At 39.5% G+C, this 19,425-nt stretch overlaps 1 protein-coding gene across 1 annotated transcript; it reads right to left on the reverse strand.

Annotated features, from left to right (window-relative positions):
- Positions 1–12,744: 12,744 nt before the first annotated feature.
- LOC105437865 (early nodulin-75-like) lies at positions 12,745–19,165 on the reverse strand. The gene is made up of 3 exons (XM_030980897.1): positions 18,986–19,165; positions 18,239–18,327; positions 12,745–17,439 (listed from the first exon to the last, which is right to left on the reverse strand). Exons 1-3 carry the CDS (start codon positions 19,163–19,165, stop codon positions 16,719–16,721), a joined length of 990 nt encoding a protein of 329 aa, XP_030836757.1. The 3' UTR covers positions 12,745–16,718.
- Between the last annotated feature and the right edge of the window lie 260 nt (positions 19,166–19,425).

Below are 19,425 nucleotides of genomic sequence, written 5' to 3' on the forward strand. Positions count from 1 at the left end.
TAATATTCAATTTTTGGAATATTTTATTTCATCAATCAAAGTCTCATGACAAGAGCCTGACGGCCTGGGCCGGGCAGCCACTGGTCCCTCAAGGTCAAGGAGGATGTGGGCAACCCAGTTAAAACGAGTCAGATTTCGCGTTTTTATACAGGGCAGAAACTCAAATATTAAGCACGCACATTATCTTGGTTTGGGGGCTTAGATATCATTTAACCCCTTATTTTTTGGTGTGGTTCAGATATTTGTTGAGCTAACAGAGAGAGAGGGGGGCTCAGATATCATTGAGCCCCCAAATTCTAGTGGGGATTGGATATCATTTAGCCCCCACCCCCCCCCCCCCTCTCCTCTCAATATATTAACCCTATCAAGACCAAGGTATTTTGATCATTCACATTGTGCACTCCTCAATAATTACGTTATTAATTGACCATTCATCTTCTTATTTGGCATGACGATAAAGCTCTACAATTTTGTATTGCTAAAATTTATCAAGGTCACCACATGGGGCGCTATTTGCAGTAAAAATTAAGAAATAAATACATAGAAAATGGACAAAAATGAGTTAAATTAGTTTATTTCTATAATTATTACACTTTGATGATGGAGAATATTACAAAACTGTCTTATGATTTATTCATTGTTTATTCATCAATTGAAATTTGTCAAGGTCATAACATGGGGGCGCTTTGTGCAATTATATAAGAAAAACCAACAAAAAAAATATATACAAGAATTACTATACAGAGAAGAAAAAAAAAAACTCGCGCTTCGCGCTCACATTAGGCCTATACTATATGCTCGCATCAAGTTTGTTAAAAGGGCTATGATAATGGGGTTTTTTTTACGAAGAAAGCGCTTAAAATGTTCTTTTTAGGTCAATTTAATTTAATATGGACAAAAAACAAAATCACTCGAGCTTCGCCGTCGCATGATTGATGGGAGAGGGTCAATTATTATTCAGGGGGATTAAAAAGAAGGTTTTTAAACTAAGAAGGGCTGAAAGTTTATTGTTTTCAGGTCACTAAATGGAGATAAAATGCTCTGTTTTCAGACCACTTTTTTCAAAAATTTCCGCTCGTGCTTCGCGCTCGAAATTTAATTTGTTAAAAGGGCTATCTATTGGGGTTTTGAACGAAGAAAGCGCGTAAAATCCACTCCTGGCCTAAAGCCATAGCCGATTTTTGTTCGATAGTGACCCGAAAACAAATTATGTGATGCCCTCTTTTGTTTGAATTCCTTCTTTTAAGCGCGTTTCTGGGGAAATCCTCATGAATATGATATATAACCCCTTTGAATAAATCAATGCGAACGCGAAGCGCGAGAGGAAAAATTACTTTATGATATTGACCTAAAACAAAGACGTTTTATGCACCTTGGGGGTAAAAAATCCTCAGTTTGTGTGAATCTTCTGAAGAAAACAAAATTGGATGAACCAGAAATTCAGTCATGCGAATGTAAAGAGCACACCGAGCGCTCTATGTTCAGTTGGTTCAATTTTGCGCCTCTAAAAAAGAAAGTATTTTCCGCCCTCAGTTCTAAATCAATTTAGCGCCCAAATAAAAGATCAATTTATTGACCCAAACAAAAAAGATCAATTTTGCGCCCCAAAGTTTCCGATCAATTTCGCACCCAGTCAATTTCAGTTTAGTTTCACGTCCCCTCAGTTTGAGATCAATTTTGCGCCCCTCAATAAAAAATCTATTTTGCATCCCGTCAGTTCCAAATCAATTTTGTGCCAACTTAGTTTAACATTAACTTTTTCTGATCAATTTTGCGCCTCTCAATAAAAATAAGTATTTTGCGCCTTCAATTTCAAATCAATTTCGCGCACAAATTAAAGATTAATTTTGTGCCCCCTCAGTTTAAGATCAATTTTGCGCCCCTAAGTTAAAGCTTAGATTCTCGTCCCCTTACTTTGAGATCAATTTTGCGTCCCTCTATAAAAAAAAAACATATTTTGCACCTTCCTCAGTTCCAAATCAATTTGGTGCCCTCCCCCTCAGTTTAACATCCATGTTTCAGACCTATTTTTGGCCCCCTAAGTTTAAGATCAATTTTGCGCCCCTCAAAAAAAGAATTTTTGCACCCCTCAATAAAATAATTTTTGAACCCCACCCCCTTCAGTTTCAAATCAATTTTGTGCCCCCACTCAGTTAAAGATCAATTTTGCGCCCCTTTGTAAAAAAAAATTTTGTTTGCACCCCACCCCTTAGTTCAAAATCAATTTTGTGCCCCCCCCCCCTCAGTTTAAGATCAATTTTGCGCCACTTTATGAAATCCTTTATTTTGGCACCCCATCCCCTCTGCTTGAGATCAATTGTGCGCCCCCTTTATGATTTTTCACTTTCAGATCAATTTTGCGCCCCTTTATAAAAAAAATATTTTGCACCCCACCCTCCTTCTTCCAAATCAATTTTATGCCCTTCCTCAGTTTAAGATCAATTTTGCGCCCCTTTATGAATTTTTTTTTTTTTTTTTGCACCCCATCCCCTCAGTTTGAGATAAATTTTTGCACCCCTTTATGAATTTTTTAAAATTTTGCACCCCACCCACTCAGTTTCAAATCAATTTTGGGCCCCCTCAGATTAAGATCAATTTTGCGCCCCTAACTTTCCGATCTATATTGCGCCCCCTCAGATTAAGATCAATTTTGCGCCCCTTTATAATTTTTTTAAAATTTTGCACCCCACCTACTCAGTTCCAAATCAATTTTGGGCCCCCTCAGTTTAAGATCAATTTTGCGCCCCGTTAGTTTAAGCTTAGTTTCACTTCCCCTCAAAAAAAAATTTTGCCACCCAAACAAAGATCAATTTTGGGCCCCTCAGTTTAAGATCAATTTTGCGCCCCTAATTTAAAGCTTAGTTTAACGGCACCTCAGTCTGAGTTCAACTTTGCGCCCCTCAATAAAAAAAATTATAATTTGCACCCTCCCCAGTTTAACATCCAAGTTACAGATCTATTTTGCATCCCCTAAGATTAAAATCAAATTTACGCCCCCTCAAAAAGAAAAAAAAAATTGGCACCCAAACCCCTCATTTTCAAATCAATTTTATACCCCCCCCCTCAGTTTAAGATCAATTTTGCGCCCCTATATAGAATAATTTTTTTTCACCCCGTCCCTTCAGTTTAAGATCAATTTTGCGCCCCTTTATATATATATATATATATATATATATATAAGATTTTTAAAAAAAATCTATTTTGCATCCACCCCCTCAGTTCCAAATTAATTTTGTGTCCCCTTCAGTTTAACATCAATTTTCCGCCCCTTAAGATTCAGATCAATTTTGGGCCCCCTCAGATTAAGATCTATTTTGCACCCTCATCAGTTCCAAATCAATTTCTTGCCCCCCCCCCCCCCAGTATAATATTTTACTTTCAGATCTTTTTTGCGAATTTCACGTCCCCTCAATTTGAGATAAATTTTGCGCCCCTCAATAAAAAATATATTTCGAACCCCCTCAGTTCCAATCAATTTTGTGCCCCTTAGTTAAACATCAATTTTGCAGCCCTAAGTTTCAGATCAACTTGCCCCCCCCCCCCTACTAAAGTTTCATATCTTTTTGGCGCCATTCAGTATTAAAAAAAAATTGCATTTCCTAGTTTCAAGTCAGTTAAACATCACGTCCCCTTAATTTGACATAAATTTGCGCCTCTCAATAAAAAAAAAGTATTTTGCGCCCTCAGTTCCAAATCAATTTCGCGCCAAAATAAAAGACCAATTTTGAGACGCAAACAAAAGAGTAATTTTGCGCCCCTTCAGTTTAAGATCAATTTTGCGCCCCTCAATTTTGTGGGCTTAATTTCCGAAAACAAAATTGACTGGCGCAAATATTCTTTGAGATTGAACATGTCGAAGAGCGCCACCTAAACGGAGAACCAACCAACCAAACGACCTAAGTTTCCTATCAATTTTGCTCCCTGTCATTTATTAAGTTTGGTTGTTCACGTCCCCTCAGTTTGAGATCAATTTTGCGCCCCTCAATAAAATAAAAACAATTTGCACCCTCCTCAGTTCCAAATCTATTTGGTGCCCCCCCCTCAGTTGAACATATCTAGGTTTGAGATCTAATTTGTGTCCCTCAATTAAAAAAAAAGAAAATTGCACCTCCACCCCCTCTGTTTCAAATGCCCCCTCAGTTTAAGATCAATTTTGCGCCCCTTTATAAAAAATTGTTTTTTTCACCCCATCCCCTCCGTTTGAGATCAATTTAACGCCCTTTTATGAAAAAAAAAATCTATTTTGCATCCACCCCCTCAGTACCAAATCAATTTTGTGCCCCCCTCAGTTTAACATCAATTTTGCGCCCCATAAGATTCAGATAAATTTTGGGCCCCCCTAAATTTCCGATCAATTGTGCGCCCCATCAGTTTAAGGTGAATTTCACGTCCCCTCAATTTGAAATAAATTTGCGCCCCTCAATAAAAATTATATTTCGAACCCCCCTCAGTTCCAGTCGATTTTGTGCCCCTTAGTTAAACATCAATTTTGCAGCCCTAAGTTTCAGATCAATTTGCCCCCCCCCCCCCATACTTAAGTTTCAGATCTTTTTTTGCGCCAGTCAGTAAAAAAAATATCTTGCATTTCCGAATTCCAGATCAATTTTGCGCCCTCAAAAAGGTCAATCTGATGCCCAATTTTGTGCCCCCTTCTGTTTAAGATCAATTTTGCGCCTCTCAATAACAAAAAAAAGGATTTTGCGCCCTCCGTTCCAAATCAATTTCGCGCCCAAATAAAAGATCAATTTTGAGACCCAAACAAAAGATTAATTTTGCGCCCCGTCAGTTTAAGCTTAGTTTCACGTCCCCTCAAGTGACATCACTTTCGCGCCCCTCTATAAAAAAATTATTTGTCACCCCACCCCCGCCCCTCTGTTCCAAATCAATTTTGCGCCCCTTCAGTTTAACATCAATTTTACGCCCCTCAGTTTTGTGGGCTTAATTTCCGAAGCCCACGCCAAAGCTATTGATAATTTGAAATTGACTGGCGCAAATAATCTTTCAGATTGAAGAGCGCCACCTAAACGGGTAACCAACCAACCAACCATGCAAGCAACCAACCTAAGTTTCCAATCAATTTTGCGCCCGGTCAGTTTAAGCTTGGTTTCACGTTCCCTCAGTTTTGAGATCAATTTTGCGCCCATCAATAAAAAACAACAACAAATAAACAAAACAATTTACACTGTCCTCAGTTCCAAATAAATTTGGTGCCCCCCTCCAATCAGTTGAACATCTAAGTTTCAAATCTACTTTGCGCCCTCTAAGTTTAAGATCAAATTTGCGCCCCTTTATAAACAATTTTTTGCACCCCACCCAGTATGTTCTAAATCAATTTTGTGCCCCACAGTTTAACAACAATTTTGCAGCCCTTAAGTTTCAGATCAATTTTGCGCACCCTAAGTTTCAGATCTATAATGCGCCCCATAATCTTAAGATCCAATTTGCGCCCCTCAAATAATCTTTTTTTGTTTGCGCCTCTCTCAGTTCGAGATCAATTTTGAATCCCCAATGAAAGATATAAATTTCGCCCCCTAAGTTTAAGATCAATTTGGCGATCTTCTGTTTAAGATTAATTTTGCGCCTTTCAATGAAAGTAGTATTTTGCGCCCTCAATTCCAAATCAATTTCGCGGATAAAATAAAAGTTCAAAATTAGGCCCCCCCCCCCCCCGAGTTCGAAATCGATTTGGTGCCTCCTTAATTAAACATCAATTTTGCAGCCCCTAGGTTTCAGATCAATCAAGGGGCGCAAATTTGATCTGAAAATTATGGGGCGCATAAAAGATCTGAAACTTAGGGGGCACAATATTTATCTGAAACTTGGTGGCTGCAATATTAATCTGAAACTAAGGGGCTGCAAAATTGATATTAAACTGAGGGGCCGGGGCACAAAAGTAATTTAGAACTGAAGGGATGGGTGCACACACAAAAAAAGGGGCGCAAGATTGATCTTTTATTAAGAGCGAGAAACCTTGACAGACCGTTAGGCTCTTGTCATAAGACTTTGATTGATGAAATGTAATATTTCAACATTCGAATTCTACTTGTCCTTGGATATTGGTTCATGGCGCACCTTTTGACGGCCTGGGCCGGGGCAGGCTGCCTGTTTCTGGGCTGCCCTCATCCTCCTTGACCTTTAGGGACCAGTGGTTGCCCGGCCCAGGCCGTCAGGCTCTGGTCATGAGACTTTGATTGATGAAAAAAAATATTCAAAAAAAATTGAATATTACTTGTCCTTGGATAATGGTTCATGGCGCACCTTTTAACGGCCTGGGCCGGGGCAAGCTGACTGTTTCTGGGTTGTCCACATCCTCCTTGACCTTGAGGGACCAGTGGCTGCCCGGCCCAGGCCGTCAGGCTCTTGTCATGAGACTTTGATTGATGAAATAAAATATTCAAAAAATTGAATATTACTTGTCCTTGGATATTGGTTCATAGTGCACCTTTTGACGGCCTGGGCCGGGGCAAGCTGACTGTTTCTGGGTTGTCCACATCCTCCTTGACCTTGAGGGACCAGTGGCTGCCCGGCCCAGGCCGTCAGGCTCTTGTCATGAGACTTTGATTGATGAAATAAAATATTCCAAAAATTGAATATTACTTGTCCTTGGATATTAATTCATGGCGCACCTTTTGACGGCCTGGGCCGGGGCAAGCTCACTGTTTCTGGGTTGCCCCTAGCCTCTATGACCTTGATGGACCAGTGGCTGCCCGGCCCAGGCCGTCAGGCTCTTGTCATGAGACTTTAATTGATGAAATAAAATATTCCAAAAATTGAATATTACTTGTCCTTGGATATTGGTTCATGGCGCACCTTTTGACGGCCTGGGCCGGGGCAAGCTGACTGTTTCTGGGTTGCCCCTAGCCTCCATGACCTTGATGGACCAGTGGCTGCCCGGCCCAGGCCGTAAGGCTCTTGTCATGAGACTTTGATCGATGAAATAAAATATTCCAAAAATTGAATATTACTTGTCCTTGGATATTGGTTCATGGCGCACCTTTTGACGGCCTGGGCCGGGGCAAGCTGACTGTTTCTGGGTTGCCCCTAGCCTCCATGACCTTGATGGACCAGTGGCTGCCCGGCCCAGGCCGTAAGGCTCTTGTCATGAGACTTTGATTGATGAAATAAAATATTCAAAAAATTGAATATTACTTGTCCTTAGATATTGGTTCATGGCGCACCTTTTGACGGCCTGGGCCGGGGCAAGCTGACTGTTTCTGGGTTGTCCACATCCTCCTTGACCCTGAGGGACCAGTGGCTGCCCGGCCCAGGCCGTCAGGCTCTTGTCATGAGACTTTGATTGATGAAATAAAATATTCCAAAACTTGAATATTACTTGTCCTTGGATATTGGTTTATGGCGCACCTTTTGACGGCCTGGGCCGGGGCAAGTTGACTGTTTCTGGGTTGCCCCTAGCCTCCATGACCTTGATGGACCAGTGGCTGCCCGGCCCAGGCCGTCAGGCTCTTGTCATGAGACTTTGATTGATGAAATAAAATATTCCAAATATTGAATATTACTTGTCCTTGGATATTGGTTCATGGCGCACCTTTTGACGGCCTGGGCCGGGGCAAGCTCACTGTTTCTGGGTTGCCCACATCCTACTTGACCTTGATGGACCAGTAGCTGCCCGGCCCAGGCCGTCAGGCTCTTGTCATGAGACTTTATTGATGAAATAAAATATTCCAAATATTGAATATTACTTGTCCTTGGATATTGGTTCATGGCGCACCTTTTGACGGCCTGGGCCGGGGCAAGCTGACTGTTTCTGGGTTGCCCACATCCTACTTGACCTTGATGGACCAGTAGCTGCCCGGCCCAGGCCGTCAGGCTCTTGTCATGAGACTTTGATTGATGAAATAAAATATTCCAAAAATTGAATATTACTTGTCCTTGGATATTGGTTTATGGCGCACCTTTTGACGGCCTAGGCCGGGGCAAGTTGACTGTTTCTGGGTTGCCCCTAGCCTCCATGACCTTGATGGACCAGTGGCTGCCCGGCCCAGGCCGTCAGGCTCTTGTCATGAGACTTTGATTGATGAAATAAAATATTCCAAATATTGAATATTACTTGTCCTTGGATATTGGTTCATGGCGCACCTTTTGACGGCCTGGGCCGGGGCAAGCTCACTGTTTCTGGGTTGCCCACATCCTACTTGACCTTGATGGACCAGTAGCTGCCCGGCCCAGGCCGTCAGGCTCTTGTCATGAGACTTTAATTGATGAAATAAAATATTCCAAAAATTGAATATTACTTGTCCTTGGATATTGGTTCATGGCGCACCTTTTGACGGCCTGGGCCGGGGCAAGCTGACTGTTTCTGGGTTGCCCACATCCTACTTGACCTTGATGGACGAGTAGCTGCCCGGCCCAGGCCGTCAGGCTCTTGTCATGAGACTTGAATTGATAAAAAAAAATATTTCAAAAATTGAATATTACTTGTCCTTGGATATTGGTTCATGGCGCACCTTTTGACGGCCTGGGCCGGGGCAAGCTGACTGTTTCTGGGTTGTCCACATCCTCCTTGACCCTGAGGGACCAGTGGCTGCCCGGCCCAGGCCGTCAGGCTCTTGTCATGAGACTTTAATTGATGAAATAAAATATTCCAAAAATTGAATATTACTTGTCCTTGGATATTGGTTCATGGCGCACCTTTTGACGGCCTGGGCCGGGGCAAGTTGACTGTTTCTGGGTTGCCCCTAGCCTCCATGACCTTGATGGACCAGTGGCTGCCCGGCCCAGGCCGTCAGGCTCTTGTCATGAGACTTTGATTGATGAAATAAAATATTCGAAATATTGAATATTACTTGTCCTTGGATATTGGTTCATGGCGCACCTTTTGACGGCCTGGGCCGGGGCAAGCTCACTGTTTCTGGGTTGCCCACATCCTACTTGACCTTGATGGACCAGTAGCTGCCCGGCCCAGGCCGTCAGGCTCTTGTCATGAGACTTTGATTGATGAAATAAAATATTCCAAAAATTGAATATTACTTGTCCTTGGATATTGGTTCATGGCGCACCTTTTGACGGCCTGGGCCGGGACAAGCTGACTGTTTCTGGGTTGCCCACATCCTCTTTGACCTTGAGGGACCAGTGGCTGCCCGGCCCAGGCCGTCAGGCTCTTGTCATGAGACTTTGATTGATGAAGTAAAATATTCCAAAAAAAATTGAATATTACTTGTCCTTGGATATTGGTTCATGACGCACCTTTTGACGGCCTGGGCCGGGGCAAGCTGACTGTTTCTGGGTTGCTTACATCCTCCTTGACCTTGAGGGACCGGTGGCTGCCCGGCCCAGGCCGTCAGGCTCTTGTCATGAGACTTTGATTGATGAAATAAAATATTCCAAAAAAATTGAATATTACTTGTCCTTGGATATTGGTTCATGGCGCACCTTTTGACGGCCTGGGCCGGGGCAAGCTGACTGTTTCTGGGTTGCCCACATCCTCCTTGACCTTGAGGGACCGGTGGCTGCCCGGCCCAGGCCGTCAGGCTCTTGTCATGAGACTTTGATTGATGAAATAAAATATTCCAAAAAAATTGAATATTACTTGTCCTTGGATATTGGTTCATGGCGCACCTTTTGACGGCCTGGGCCGGGGCAAGCTGACTGTTTCTGGGTTGCCCACATCCTCCTTGACCTTGAGGGACCGGTGGCTGCCCGGCCCAGGCCGTCAGGCTCTTGTCATGAGACTTTGATTGATGAAATAAAATATTCCAAAAAAATTGAATATTACTTGTCCTTGGATATTGGTTCATGGCGCCCCTTTTGACGGCCTGGGCCGGGGCAAGCTGACTGTTTCTGGGTTGCCCACATCCTCCTTGACCTTGAGGGACCAGTGGCTGCCCGGCCCAGGCCGTCAGGCTCTTGTCATGAGACTTTGATTGATGAAATAAAATATTCAAAAAAAATTGAATATTACTTGTCCTTGGATATTGGTTCATGGCGCACCTTTTGACGGCCTGGGCCGGGGCAAGCTGACTGTTTCTGGGTTGCCCACATCCTCCTTGACCTTGAGGGATCAGTGGCTGCCCGGCCCAGGCCGTCAGGCTCTTGTCATGAGACTTTAATTGATGAAATAAAATATTCCAAAAATTTAATATTACTTGTCCTTGGATATTGGTTTATGGCGCACCTTTTGACGGCCTGGGCCGGGGCAAGCTGACTGTTTCTGGGTTGCCCCTAGCCTCCATGACCTTGATGGACCAGTGGCTGCCCGGCCCAGGCCGTCAGGCTCTTGTCATGAGACTTTGATTGATGAAATAAAATATTCCAAAAATTGAATATTACTTGTCCTTGGATATTGGTTCATGGCGCACCTTTTGACGGCCTGGGCCGGGGCAAGCTGACTATTTCTGGGTTGCCCACATCCTCCTTGACCTTGAGGGACCAGTGGTTGCCCGGCCCAGGCCGTCAGGCTCTTGTCACGAGTCTTTGATTGATGAAATATACCAAAAATTGAATATACTCGTTCTTGGACTCTGGTTCGTATGGCGCACCTTTTGACGGCCAGGGCCGGGGCAAGCTGACTGATTCTGGGTTGCCCTCATCCCTCTTGACCTTATAGTAGGCCAATAACTCCTGTAATAAACGGCATTCTTATTTTGAATATCGAATAAATAACTAAATTCATGTTTTGAATATCCAATAAGGAAAAAGTAACTAACTTCACAATGAATGTCGAATATCGAATAAGTAACTAACTTCACATACTAACTTCACATTTTGAATATCCAATAAGGAAAAAGTAACTAACTTCACGCCGGTAGGAAAAACGCGTTGATCCTTCGTTGGTCATACGTTGACAAACAAATTACGCGCGCGCGCTCGTAATTTATGCATTACGCAGAAGGGGATTCCCCCAAACACTGACCTCTACCAGTACCACCCAGCAACCTCCTCCGTTTCGAGCGGGGAAGGGGTTAATTGGTTGTTGTTTTTGGTGGGGGGGGGGGGGGGGGATTACTTGTAATTCGCCCAAACTTGCACCTCTTATTTTTATGTTTTCTTTTAAACTATAACCAGACGTTGTGTGTCCGAATAAGTTGTTTATCCTGACAGTTGTTTGTAAAGGTATAGTTTGAAGAAATTTAGAGCGGCAATTTTTCATAATCTTCTATTACTTATATATTAGACATTATTCTAAAGGATAAATATTTAGGATGCTATTTGATGCATACATTTCTTGGAAAACATGGCCATGTGGTGGCTTATTAGAATTCCCCACTACGCCCTTTTCTGTATGATTATATCCACATTACGCGTTTAAAAAGTTGCGACCGACCCCCAGAATCATATTTTTTGTTTACCGCCTTTTAGAAGAAAAAAAAATGTAATGAATGAGAAAGTATTAAAGCATTCAAAAATGAGAAATATCGGCCCAAAGAGGGAGGAAAACAAGTCTAAAAAAAGAAAAAAATTCGACCGACCGATCCATGAACATTTTTTGTATAGACCTTATAGGCCTATAGAAATACATTTTGATGGGTTTTTTTTTTTGTCGTAAAAAGAGTAAAATGATTGAAATATGGATCCGCAAAAGGAAACCCAAGTTCATGAGTAAATTACCCGATATTTTCTTCTCCTGGAGTGGTGGTGGTGGGGGGAGGAGGGCCCGTGCCCCCTCCCCCCCCCCGATCCGTCACTGGCGGATTGTTTATACAAATTCAAAATTGTCATAGATCCATAGTCTCTATGCTTTATTCATGCATGTGTTAAGAGCTTGTTCATAGGTAGAATCTGCAATGACTTGATTATATTCCACGTATATATATCAAGATATTTAAATCCTCTGCCTCAGTTAAAGGGAAAGTCCACCCTGAAATTAAGTTGGTTTTAATAGAAGCAGAACAATGAGAGAAATAGGTCAGTGAAGTTAGAGTAATTTCCGATTAAAAATAAGGAAGTTATTAAGTTTTGAAATTTTGTTCAATGAAACACAAATTTGCAACTCTGCGACATACTATGCGAGCTCACCTTAAGTACAAAAAAAAATAAGATTTTTTCATTTTCCCTCAAGAAAATTATCAATCATAATTATACATGCACCCTAAATATAATGATTGGAAATATGTTTCTATATATACTACCCCTGCAAGGAACAGATATATTCCGTCATTTATGGAATATTATGCACAAAGCAAATGGAAGGAGAGCTCCTGTAATATTTGCCGAGTTGCCAATTTGTATTTGATTGATCACAACTAGCTAGGGCGGACTTCCCCTTTAACTGTTATTCCTTTTCAATGATAGAATCCATTTGCGCATGGGACAGAGTGTGACTAAGTAGAATTATTTCCATCATATAATTGTATACTCTGTTTTGAATCAGTTCTTTGCTTATGTTGCAAGCAAATATTGAATCTGGTCTGGTCTGGTCATGCAGGCTTACGCTGCTGGATGGAAGTCGTGGTACAGGAAAAAAAAAGGCAAAATTAAGAAAAGATAGAGAGAGAGAGAGAGAGAATATCTAGAATTATGCCAGTGTCAAATTATGTCAGGCAAAATGGTAGAAAATTTCTCTTATATCTAGAACATTTAAAATGCACAAAATAAGGTGTTTTCGCCATAAGGGGGGGGGGGGGGGGTCCCACGCCAGTGTTTCGAACCTACATCTATCAAAGATAGTTACATTAGTCAAGCTACTATCAAACATTTTGACATTTTCATGAAAGTATTTTTCTCTGAGGATGTAGGAAGACATGTGCTAGAAATGATATGACAAAAATAAAAAAACAATATCAAGTATCAGGTGTCAAGTATAACGTTTATTTCTGTCTTCCAGAAATAACATGTAACAAAATATAATAGAGTATAATCATAACAGTACAATGTAGAATAAAGAAAGATGAGGAGACTTTGGTTGAAGCACAACTTGTTAAGTTAAGGCCCCTCAGATGATGTGACAAAGATAACTGATTCATGAATACAACAACAAATAATATATGGAATATATAAAGCTATTCACAAAATACACTCAGAAAGCACTACCCAACGATGCATCGACCACAGCATGGACCTATGGAGTAGTAGGTCCATGCATGCACCACAACAAGTATACCCGAAGATGCGCACATCCCACAAAAATGACAGAGGTAATTTCATTTCATTTCTTTATTGTGTCCATATAGGATAATTGTTTATATTTACATTAACAATCTTGCTTCAACATATGAACATAGGAACAACTTATAATTGACAATCATAGGGCCCTGTTTTAGTATACATTTAATATAATATACATGATCATGATGAATATACTTTTTAATACTCTTTCTTCTTCTTCTTCTTCTTCTTCTTCTTCTTCTTCTTCTTCTTCTTCTCTCTCTTCTTACATACCTTCCCTTTTCTTTTATTCTTATATGCTCTAATCTGAAGTAGGTATTTTGATTATTTTTTTTCCTTGATATATGATGTCATCTTCATTACGGTAGGTAATCATATTTGCATAGATTACCAATACATATATATATATCTTTGTAAACATGTATGTATATGAACTAGAAAGAAAAAAAAACAGAATTACCTTAGTGTAAGACGCGTGCAATGAGTTGAGACAATACAAAAAATGGGTACGCGAAGAGAACTAGAATGACAATGACAATTTATTCTCATGTCACCCACATTGGGGTATTGGAGAAGTTTACAATCAGTTTGAATTTGTCAATTTAACACTGTACTGTATACAATTCAAATCGAATTAATTTTGATCAATACAAATATCACTAACGACGATAGTGATAACACTTAAAATATAAAAGTAACAATAACAATGATAACAATAATAAAAAGAAATACTTATAATAATAATCATGATAATAATTAATGACAAAATTAATGGAAGCAATTAAAAAAGAATATTACTGGCACCAGTAAATTGTAATGTAAATTAACGAATTACAGTAATTATATTCTTGATTTCAATTTAATATTACAAATAAATTTGATATACCATAAGACAAATCAGAGAAAAATGAAGATAATATTGAACTCATAACATTTATGTACACATACTTGTATTAGTAATGGAAACGAAGCTTTAAAATAAAATAAAAAATATTAAAGTATCGTGTTTGTGCATTAAAGCTGAACCACTGTCAGTGTATTTGGTCTTTCAATCTATTGAGGAACAATGTTGAGTGTCACGTGACTCCATTTAAGATATAGGATACAATTACACCATCATCAAACTACAACACATTCTTGTGTCTCCTTTGTACATCAAAATATTGAAATAGCTAAGGCACTGCAACTTTATTTCAGTAATTTATGACCATCTAATATACATAGAAAGACCTGGGTTAAGTACATCATATTGCATGACATAATTCAGAATAAACTCACAGATCTGAGTGATTCCATTGTCTATTATGATAATCAGAGTGGATTAAAAAAAATGACATCACTTAATCAGAAGAGGATGGTGATCAAAAGGCAAGGTAACGGAATGCTCATAAGAGTACTGCTTACGTTTCTATTTTATAAGCCAATCAGGAATGCAAACTTATTAGAATATAACTCTTATTTACAAGGCCAGTATGTATGGCAAAAAAAAAAGGTTCGAAATATACATGTATGATACCATTGCATAATCATAATCATAATGATGCGAAGCAAAGCCTGGCATATGTATCATACAAATTATCGCAATCCAGTACTGGATACAATTAGAATAAACATGTATTGTACAATTATAGCAGCATATTTACATGTACATTGGAGTAATGTCAAGAAAAGTAGTACTGGTGATTGAGTTAAACATGTACAAACAATAATCAATTTCAAATTAAATAGTACACTGATAACTCAGGCATGTTACATTGACAAAAGAGACATGTATCTTAACATTATAACACATATTTACATTTACACACTGGAGTGTTTTAAATAAAATCCAGGAAAATATTTCCTCAGATGGAGTTTAAAATCTAGAACTGAATGTAGTTATAAATTTACAAACAATAATACATATCCAACAAACTGTTACATTGATAACTCTGGCCGATATTTATACACCCTTACCAGATAAATCTAGTTGTTAACTATCAAATCGAGTTCTATCAAGTTCGTTGACACGATAACTAGAGCAATATGGCTCTTAACATCTGGGTCATTCCTGGTAACTATTTCTTCTTAACTATATTTTCATTGAACTTGTGCAATGACATTTTGAAATGTTACATTCTTCAACTCGTAACTCACTTTGTGAAAGTTAGGTGGTATTTCATACATTGCATGCAAATTACCTAAAGCAAAATGATTAAAGTCTACAATACACATATACTCTCTACATGCATTATATTAAAGCTGTCTAATGTATGATTGACTCATTTGTTATGTATTTCAGCTTTATTTAACATGGGCCTCAACTTAACAAATGCTTTCAGGAAGAGCGCTGTGATCAAAAATGCAAGATCACTTAGAGCAGAAAAAAGTGCAAACACAGAAACAGTCTACACTAATTCTATATGACGATATTGTGTGTCGAGAGTCTGACAGACATTAATTAACGTACAGCACTTGTATGTTGTGAAGAAACCAAATCTTCAATTGTGGGCGGTGAGTGTGACAGACATTAACTAACGTACAGCACTTGTATGTTGTGAAGTAACTAAATCTTCAATTGTGGGCGGTAAGTTGAAAATTTAGACAGCAATAGTTCTTTAGCTGGGGTCATTTCTGGTGATAAATCAAACAAATAATTTCAGATTTTATTTAATCATAATTTATTATCAAACAAATACTGTGCATTAAAGTAACTACATCCTCCATTATGAGTGGTTAGTTGACATGATAGCATTAAGAGCTGGTGTAGTGGTTCACTCACTTGACTCAATGGTTGAGGGTTCAAATCCCAGCTAACCCAGCTCTAACATCCTTGGCAAGGCATTAATCCACATTTGCCACTCTCCACCCAGGTATTAATGGGCTCCCGATATGCCAAAGCGCTACATATTTGGCCGCCGCCTAGGACCAGGGTAATAATGTTTCAGCGCCAGGAGTATCGTGGCACAACGGGGGTATGTACTATATCAGAGGCCATCATTATTATTATTATAACTACTAGTCCCTGGTATTGTCATGTTCAATCCACATGCATAATGCATGATCATAGCCAAGTCCAAATGGACCCCAATTATGAGTATTTTCAAAAACATTTGCCACACAACATGACCCCTTTCTGCATAAAACAGGTACACAATGGGCTCTTGATGCAACTCTGTTTTAGGCTTGAGTACACATTCACAAAACGTATCCAATATTTGCATCACTTTCTACATGGGCCTTTCACATCTATTAGAACATTGTGACAATATCATGTTCTCTTTCTTGTAAAATATATACACTAACACCAGATAGTGGACTGGACTCATCGAGGTGAAAAAGAAGAACATGGCCTTTTCAATAATATTCAAATGTTTGCAAATATTGCCCCAAATTACCCATTTTTACCACAAATTTCTTGCTATTAGACCAGGACTCAAAACTAACAGGCTAGCCAGGACACATACATGGACCGCCAACACTCTAGGTTCGGATCCCCGAATTTTGAAGTTTTTTTTTAGGACTCGTGCATATACAGACTATAAAAAGTTAAATCTGAACCTCTTTTCCAAAAATTAAAGTTAGTGTGGTGCCCTGTATCATACATACACAAAGTCAAGATGAAGTGTTACCACTGGGACACTGTCTTACTCTACCAATACCATAGAAACTAGACTTCATACTTTCGATTGCTTCTCTGGAATTTCAGGATCATCCTGTGGAACTTTGGACTGAGTAGAAGGAGCTTGCCTCTTGTAAGGCCTGCTCTGACTGCTGCTACCTTCTCTGTGTGTCTGAGAGAATTGACATACAGCATCTGATGTATTGCCAACATGCTGTTGAGGGTGGTCTGATGAAGGTATTGTCCTTCTTGAAGAGTGTACATCCTCCATAGGGTGGTGTTGAGGGTGGTCTGATGGTGGTAATGTCCTTCTTGGAGAGTGTACATCACCCATCGGTTGGTGTTGAGGGTGGTCTGATGGTGGTATTGTCCTTCTTGAAGAGTGTACATCACCCATGGGGTGGTGTTGAGGGTGGTCTGATGGTGGTAATGTCCTTCTTGGAGAGTGTACATCCCCCATAGGGTGGTGTTGAGGGTGATCTGATGAAGGTATTGTCCTTCTTGAAGAGTGCACATCACCCATGGGTTGGTGTTGAGGGTGGTCTGATGGTGGAAATGTCCTTCTTGGAGAGCGTACATCACCCATGGGTTGCTGTTGAGGGTGGTCTGATGGTGGTGATGTCCTTCTTGGAGAGTGTACATCAGTGGTAACACTGATGTTGGCCAAGTCAGCCAAGCCATCCGAGTCATCCGAGTCATTTGAGCCGTCCGAGACACTCAAGACATCCGAGTCATTTGAGCCGTCCGAGATACTCAAGTCATCCGAGTCACCCGAGCTGTAAAGGAAAAAGATTTTTGTTATTATCGGTTTGAAAGATGAGAAATAAAAAATTGACTACTATCGATATTATTGAAAGTACCAGTCTCAAGGAACATTTTTAACAGTGAATTAAGAAGAAGAAGAAAAAAAGAATACAGTTTACAAAAAATATCAAGAACTCACACAAAAAAAGGACTCAAACATAATCTATAAAGTCAAGGTTGACAGCACTTTACAGTAAGGAATTTGTATAATCAAGCTGTTACTGAATATTTTGTGTTTTCAGACAATAAATCTTAAATCGTTTTAAAGGGATCCGGTATCCTGGATTTAGCTCATGCTGCAATTATAATTATAAACCTTTAGGTCAGTCAGGAACTACATGACTTTTACAAGCCGATCGTCTGTCTGACTATCAAGATATTTATGATTGCCAAACAGTTTTCATAAAACTACAGTCTATTGGGGAAAACGAGTAAGGTAAAACTGGTCACTCAAAGATTTGTACTTTCTGAGGCACTTCTTGATCAGTTTGAAGCGCCATTTTTTTAGGGCTTCAATATTACACCATATCACAGATACTGGTAGCACGCAAGGCCGTGCATCTCAGATTTATCATTGTTAAACGATCCCTTTAAGGTACACAGTATCACTTTATTGCATGCTCCCTGATGGGGTATATATCAGCATTGTATCTTTTCTTGGTATTCCATTAGAGGCTCTTTATATTGTTTCTTTATAGCACTACTCATGAAAAGCTTACATGTTGATATCTAAATTTCTTTTAAAATCACATATAGGCCTACTGTACTAACCTTGAGAGGGTTTGAAGAAATGAGTTCAAGTCATCTTGAGCAATTCCATTTAATCTGAAGTTTCCCTTTCTTATCTGAGGAAAACAACCCTGTAACATATAACAACAACATTACTTGTAAACAGTTACAAATAAGTGGATCCATTTCATTATGGCATATAATCTATTTTCTTAGGGACTATACACCTAAGAGCTTCAGTAACATCTCATAAACAAAATAAGTATGGATAATTTAAAAGAGCTAGGGTAAGACAAATTTTGCACAAGAAATTTACAAAAATTTCAAAAATAAATGGATCCAATACGTACTGCAATTTCATGAAATCCCGTTATATTAATCATAGTGCTAGTTTTACTGTAGTAGTACTGGTAGTAGTATTCACTAAAGCAGTAGTAATTTAATTATGATACTGAAATCAAGTATACAAAAACTACCTGTTAGAACAAATCTTAGACATACCGTAGTTCTCATATCTATCAAACTTGGAAAAGGTCGGATATTAATTATTGATCAAAACAATGTCAATCTTTAATATACACACTTGGATTTCAACTGAATCAGTACGTACATTATAGTTTGCTTTTATTCCATGTTTCACGACTACCAATATACCAAGTGAATGGCTGTTAACAAAGGGTGTTTGGAAGAAGAAAAATATAATTATATACATGTGCCCCCTATAATCATTACTGCTCTTTTTTGTCTGCAATGAACCTCTCCATGACATTGCCATTGGGACACACATACCTGTATGGATGATGCATGTGTTTTCAATGAAGATAAGAACTCCTCAGGCTCCTCATCGAAATCCGTTTCAAGTGTCAGGTCAGACAGGTTTGGCATATAACACAGTGCTTCTGCTAGGAGCTGTGATGATGCTGGTGTGGGAAACCTGACAGCATGAAGATTGAGAGTCTTCACCTGCATTCATGATGAATATAGTTAAATAACTCATCTGTACATGCATACATTTTATTTACAAATTTATCACTGTATTGTTACATTAACTACAAATTCAATTAATTACATAGTTGTCTTCATAATAAATTCTCAGCAAACATTTATAAATAGCTTTTTCTTTTCATAATTCAATTCTTGTCTATTGATAAAAAGAACAAAATAAAGTTTCCATGGAGAGGATGATTTGGTAATAGTGATTTGTTCAAAATTCTATATCTATTCTTCAT

The sequence above is a fragment of the Strongylocentrotus purpuratus genome, unplaced genomic scaffold (assembly GCF_000002235.5).
Source record: "Strongylocentrotus purpuratus isolate Spur 01 unplaced genomic scaffold, Spur_5.0 spur5_contig_821, whole genome shotgun sequence".
Lineage (NCBI taxonomy): Eukaryota > Metazoa > Echinodermata > Echinoidea > Camarodonta > Strongylocentrotidae > Strongylocentrotus > Strongylocentrotus purpuratus.

Excerpts from the sequence above, each read along its gene's own strand:
- LOC105437865 (XM_030980897.1), bottom strand. The coding sequence starts at position 19,165 with ATGCAGGTGAAGACTCTCAATCTTCATGCTGTCAGGTTTCCCACACCA. Across the intron at positions 18,328-18,985 it reads CACATGCATCATCCATACAG|GGTTGTTTTCCTCAGATAAG; the intron begins GTATGTGTGTCC and ends TATATGTTACAG. Across the intron at positions 17,440-18,238 it reads TTTCTTCAAACCCTCTCAAG|CTCGGGTGACTCGGATGACT; the intron begins GTTAGTACAGTA and ends TTTCCTTTACAG.